The 6,765-nt window shown below is 40.1% G+C and overlaps 1 protein-coding gene across 1 annotated transcript in view; it reads right to left on the reverse strand.

Annotated features, from left to right (window-relative positions):
* The window catches only part of LOC101993272 (putative dimethylaniline monooxygenase [N-oxide-forming] 6), an 18,598-nt gene that overhangs the window by 10,321 nt on the left and 1,512 nt on the right, over positions 1-6,765 (reverse strand). Inside the window, exon 2 of the mRNA XM_005363977.3 lies at positions 921-1,109. Within this exon, the coding sequence (XP_005364034.1) occupies positions 921-1,109 (189 nt within the window). The remainder of the gene's footprint in view (positions 1-920; positions 1,110-6,765) is intronic.

The raw sequence follows: 6,765 nt of genomic DNA on the forward strand, positions 1-6,765 counted from the left end.
CTCTCTCTCTCTCTTCTCTCTCTTTCTCTCTTCCTATATAACCATATCATGCTATAAGCATGAATCAGGAGCATGACTAATGTTTGTAGATATTCCTGCCACAAATCAAAGCAATTTTTGACATTTGGAATTCCACAGTAGATGAATGGATGGAATGGGTAGATAAACGCAATAAAAGGCCATCTGGGGTGACGCCTTTTGGAGTACTTTCCAGCTCCAGGCAGCTGGTTCTTTACTTTTCAATTAACCTTGCTTTTTTAACTTTTAAAAATACTTGAAAAAATGATAGCTGGACATTTTAACTTTAACTATATATTTGGAACTACCGCAGGGAAAATAATTATGTAAATAACAGCCTCAAGTCATAATTTTGTCAATTGTTTCCTCCACTATATATGTGCCCTTTTCATTTAACACTAATTAATTAAGACGGGGCTTTCAAACAAATATAAAAGATTATTGCCAGTTACCGAAACAATGGCCTCACTTCATAACTCTTCAAATACTCCTCAAGGAGGAATATAATGGGCTAAGAGGGCTCATTGACGTTGATACTCTTTTTATAATGTCGTGATTTCTAACAAATGCCACATTTGATTGGACAATGCATGACTCATTGATATTGAACCCACAGGAGTCCAAATGTGGACGACAGAATTTTGAATTATTTTCCAAGCAGAAGAGAGTGATGTAGGGAACTTTGCTATGATAGTAGATCTGTCAACAGTATTTTCTAAGAGATTTTAAAAGTTTCTGAGAAGAACTGGGCAGGAGGGGGAGTGCATAAATGTTCTATAGTATAACAGAACTATGGGCTGGTGAGGAGTCAAGACACTTGGTACATGCTGTTTGATGCTGTGTCCTTCCATCTTCGCGGATTCATTCTTATAATACCAGTGGTACTGGGTACAAGGTCCTACCTCAAACTGTATGTATCTTAAAAGATCCTTCTTCTGAGCAAATGCCTTTATATATTCTTGGAGTTTGCTGTGGTGCATGTAGTTTGGGAAATCATCAGGATAGGGGAAATCTGGAAAACACATCATTTCTTTGGAAGAGTTGGTGAATACAGACTGGTAAATGCTGGCTCTTCCTTCCTCCACGTGACTCTAGGACAAACAACAAAACTGTAAAATGAAGACAAGAATGGTGCTCTTTTCTGAGAATATTCAACTATTAGCTGGTCAACAAGCCCCCTTTTATTAAGACTTTTTTCCCTCATATATTACATCCTAACTGCAGCCCCCTAGCCCCTCTCCCCCAGATGTACTCCTCCTCCATTCTCTTCAGAAGAGGGCAGGCCTCCCAGGGATTAAAACCGGATAAGACAACCCAGTAGGGGCAAACCCCCTTTTAATATTAAAAAAATAAGAGTTCTTTTTTTCATTTTTCTCTTTGGTTTTTGTGAGACAGGGTTTCTCTGTGTAGCTTTGATTTCCCTGGAACTCACTCTGTAGACCATGCTGGCCTTAAACTCACAGAGATCTGCCTGCCTCTGCCTCCCAAGGACTGGGATTAAAGGCGTGCACCACTACTGCTAGGCAAGAGTTCTTTTTATTGCTCCTCTCCAATGGAGTCTCACTGGGTATATTAACCACACGTAAGGGTAGACCCCATGCCCAGCAGTAGACAGCCAACACAAAACAAACTCAATGGTTTTGCCTCATGATGCTTTGTTTGGCTTTTTTTTTTTGTTCTCTTACTGATCTGCTTCTATGTTATTATTTCTGATTCTGTGTTTTGTTTGTGTTTGCATGTGTGTTTCTCCTTCTTCTTTTTTTAACCTGATTATTTTTTCTGTTTACTTTCTAAAGAGAGAGAGAGAAAAGGATGTGGAGTTAGGTAGATGGGAAGGTGCAAGGGATAAGGGAGGAGTTGGGAGAGAAGAAAACTTAATCAGAATGTATTGTATTGTATTACATTGTTTTTCAATAAAATGTATGATAAAGGAATTATTTTTTTCAGATATGCAACAGAAAGTCCTTTACAAAACAACTGTATGGAGATGATCTCTTCCCACATTAACCCTCCCTGGCCTAATTAATCTTGTGTTAGTTCTTTTATAGTCTCTCAGCATTTTCCTTACTTTTTCCTGTGTTATCACTGGTTCTGAAATCATGCTCACCTTGGAAAAACAACGATACAGCAGTACAGTGTGTGTGTAGCTTTGTCCTTATGTGGTTGCTACATGGACTTCAGCACCCTCTTTACCAGCCACAAGTTCTAGTCTGCAGGTGGCTTATCCACTTCGATGCAATCAGTCACAAGAAAATCCCCCCAATTGTGGATTCCTGGGCTTCACTGCCAAAATGTTGGATTCCCTGCCTCTAATGTATGGTATGAGAAACCTGAGAAGCCTGAGAATTTGTACTTCAAGAAGCTTCAGGAGACCATACTGTGGGAAACTCTGCTGTTGTAAATAAGATCTGTGTTTGAGGAGCCTTTAACTCATCAGCTATGGGAATTCACTCTTCCAAAAAAAAAAAAAAAAAAATCCACAGGAAACCACAGAAGTTAGAATGTGTGTCACTTCTTGGCATTCCATTTTCAAACTACTATGTAATTGAAAAGTAGTTTCTTGTTGAGAAGCAGTCGGAAGCTAAATTGAAAATAAACATTTCCTGTCTCTTGTGTGGACAGGATCAAGTGTACACGGGGTGCTGCCTTGAAAACATATTTCAAAGCTGGCAGTCTCAGTGTCCCCAAGGCCTGAAGGAATTCTTATGTAACAGAGGGGAGGGATTCAATGTCACATTGTTGCTTGATTTAAGACTCCATCTCTAGATCACCCTGGCTAGCTTCTGGAAGACCAAAACAGACAAGGTTAGAAAGGATCATGAGGTCTGTGTCTCTGGGTGGGAAGGGTTCAGCCTAAGGTCTCAGTGTTTCTCCTCAAGATGAGAATATGCTCTTCCTCTACCAACGGTTGCCACATTTCCCTTAAGTTTCTAGGCTCAGATATTTATCCTTTGAAAGACTTGCTTGGAAATATTTATGGAGGTCAGAAAAAGGGTGAAGGCTCCCGCCTGGCAGGTTCTGGGGTCTGAGCCATTGCTGTCCACTCACAGTGCTGTCTGCTGCCAGTGGTGAGGCAAGGAGGGAAGGAGATTTCTCAGCTGCCCACTGAAAGGAGGGAGGGCTTAGCTGTGGGCCAGGGACTAGTAAAAAATGTTAAAACTGCTCTGGAAAAGGGATGATACGGCCTGGGACTACTGATTGCATAAGTCCATGTGTTTCCCTCATTGATTCTAGGCAATTCTAACACGGAAAGAGAACTTCAGAAACTGTTCTTCACCTAAGAGAATTGTACAACGGGTAGTTGCTTCAAAAAAAAAATTTCTTTAAGTATATCAATACGCGAGGTGGTTTGAACGAGTCAGGAGGGAATGAAGCCCCAACTCTGATTTAGTCTGAGAGACTGTGTCCTGGAGCTAGAGACCAGCTGTTGTGGGTACATTATCAACACATTATCATTCTGTCTGGAGTTTCCACATCTACCCTCTTTTGCTCTAGGTCATAAGTGACTTGAGGACTTGAGATGAATTCCAGAATGTTCCCTGTGTGTTTTTATCAGTCTGCCTTTATTGCCTTTCATATTTCATCTCTATATATCTGTTGACTTTCTATTGGCTTAAAGAAACTCCCCAGCTACAGTTTCAAAGTTGCTTCCCTAAACTTGCTTTCTTTTTCTTTCTCTCGTCATCTGTCAGTCATCCCTGCACCACCAAGCTTCTGTTGTCTTTATTACTTTCCTTTTCTTCCTTTCATCACCTGTCAGTCATCCCTGCATCCACCAAGCTTCAGCTGTTTTTTATTGCCTTTCTTTTCTTCCCCTGTCAACTGTCAATCATCCTTGCATCCACCAAGCTTCTGTTATCCTTATTGTTTTCCTTACTACATATTGGCTTACATCACAGTTCTTTTTACTTCTATAGCCATTGGTGGGTTTCTCATGTTTCAGTGACTGGCCTCACACCAGTTCACATGTGAATAGCACTAATGATTTAGTGGATTACTTAAAACAAGGTGTGAAGCTGGAAAGAAATAGGGGGGGGACTGGGGGGGATGGGAGGTAGATACGATCATACTTTCTTGTGTGCAGGTATGAAATTTTTAAAAATAAAGGAAAATGTAAAATACTAGCTTCCTAGTGTGCTTTTTGCTTGATGCTGTGCACAAGCAGTGTGTGCACTCAGGATGTATCCATCGAGTAAATACGTGAATGAGTGAGTGAGAAAAATAAGTTCAGAGCATTCTGATTCTGTTGTTTTCCTTTTTTTTAAGCCAAAAGAATGCCAATCTACTGCTAGTTTATTGAGAAAATTTTAATTTCTGTGTATGATGACCATGTTACCAAACTTGGGGTTATAATCTGTACCCCAAAAGTCAAGCTCAGCCACTTTTTTTCGATAAGTCAATTGAAATAGCAAAATTAATAGTAAAACGCAGATAAAGGAGCTTTAGCCAATGTGGCCATTGGGAAGAAGGACAATGAGAACCAGTGACCTCCTTTGGTCCATTGTACAAGTCCTGAAGTGATATTAAAGTTTATATACACCTAAGCAGTCCAGGGCAAAGTCTGCCCACCATTGACCCATCATTGTCTAGGCTTCCATTTCATCATACAAGGTGGCCTAGCAAGTGATAGATGCAGTCAGTACTATTAAATCTCTTTTGAGAGATACAAAGGCTTCCAGCATTTTCCTTCTCCCAGCATACAATTTCTGGGAGACAATTCTATTGTGGGGTGTCCATTGTTTCCATAGTCTGATAGGCTGGGGAATGTAAGTGTCTTCTTAGGGCTAGTTACAGCCATACTACCCTGAATGCACCGAAGTTCAGCAGGGTCAAGCCCTGTTTAGTACTTACATAGGAGATATTTCTTATTGTAAAACTAACCAGATCTTTTAAGGACGTGATGCCCAATAGGAATGCAGGAAACTTATTTAATCTGCCATTCTTTAAAGCCCACTTGGTTTCCATTTCTCAGCAAAAGCATACAATGAAGAGTTCAGAGTGCTCAGGTTTCTGTCTCCTGGCACATCTCTTGCGCAGCAGGGACTTGCTAGATGAAAGCTTATATAACACATTCTTAAAAAATTCCTGTCTGTGCACATTGTGCAAATCAACTTTTCTTAGAAAAGAAAAAAGGCTTAGGGATGAGTGGAGGAGGCTAAAGTTTCAAGTATTTGAAGGTATTCACACCCCCACTGGGACTCTGCGTGGAATTTTGCTTATACACATAACTTGATGGAAAAGAGACATTGTACTTTGTGGACAACCAGAGTCTGACTTTGTATCTTAGTAAACTGTCACTTTTTGCTTCCTTACATAAGCTTCCTGAAGTGGCGATAATGGCTAACTCAGATTCCTTTTTGGATGCTGTCGATACCTCCCATGTACATTTCATGGATTGTTGATTATTTTTTTATAATGCTGGTATTAGCACACTGCCGTACATTCACATGGCCGTGGGCACCACTTACAGACCATGAAGGGAATGGCATCTGGAACTATATCATATGGAGATTTACGTCCTTTGACAACACTCACAGCACTCCTGGTTCTGGAGGAATTTTCCCCTGACTTATGAAGACTTCAGTAGCTTTTTATCCACTGAGTTGACATTAACTGAAGCTTAGCTTGTCAACAACTTTTTATCTGAGATCCTTATGGCCACCTAATTTACAGAATATGTACAGCTTTGAATGATGATCCATAGTCTCCTAGTGAAGTCTGGGGTACCTGTCTATAATCAAACATGATAAAATTTCTGTAGAATAAAATAAAAGTGAAAATAGCTGTATAACATTTTGGATTTTTTTTTTTATTTTGCTGTGACCCAAGAAGTCAGCGATGTTCACCTATCCTCAACAAGCCAATTAGACCAGCCAAATTAATGGTAAAAATCAGAAAAGGGGAAGGGCCTGTTATCCGTTCACTCCAGTTCATCTCCAGGGCCCTAAAAGGAGACTTATTTTTAAATAGAGGACCAGTGATACACACATTTAAGCAGTTCAAGTCAAGGCATGGTGGCCCACCACTGACCCATCATCATCTCTGTAAAGTTGTGAAGCTCTTTCATCTAGAGAAGAGCTTCCTCCCTGAACAGCTCAGGCCTTTCTTCTCTTAGCTTGAGACCCTGGAGAAATCCCAAATTCTTGGGGTTTACTGTTTAACAATCTGGTAGCTAAAGTGCCTCTGAGAATATACTCACTTTTTTTTCCCCAGACTGTTTTCATTATATAGCTCATAGTCAGATTATTTCTGTCATTATCCTGTGAAAGGTATTGCTATCCAATGAATTCTCGTTTATTTGATATCCAAGTGTGGTGGACTTAAGTTATGACTCCTCTCATCAGCAGACTGGAAGTCACTGGGGTAGAAAAATAATCGTGTCACATGTTTCTCATCCTCCACGCTAGCATAAAACAGACGCATCCAATGCTGATGTGGTATTTAGCGATGGCTGATGAGATTGTAGGCAGTCACCATAGTCTAAGCTGGTGACACTTCTCTGGGCAGATATAAAGAAAATGGAATTCTCTAAATAACTTATTTCCAGAATAGAAAATAAAGTCTGTGACTATATATCTCTTGTAATACTTTGCATTCGGCAGGAACAAAAATTACAGAAAAGACTCATGAGATGAATGCAGATGCATTCTGAATCAGTAGTGCATTCTCTATCAGAGAAATAGTAGTGCATTCTCCATCAGAGAAATAGTAGTGCATTCTCCATCAGAGAAATAGTAGTGCATTCTC

The sequence above is a fragment of the Microtus ochrogaster genome (assembly GCF_000317375.1).
Source record: "Microtus ochrogaster isolate Prairie Vole_2 chromosome 6 unlocalized genomic scaffold, MicOch1.0 chr6_random_2, whole genome shotgun sequence".
NCBI lineage: Eukaryota > Metazoa > Chordata > Mammalia > Rodentia > Cricetidae > Microtus > Microtus ochrogaster.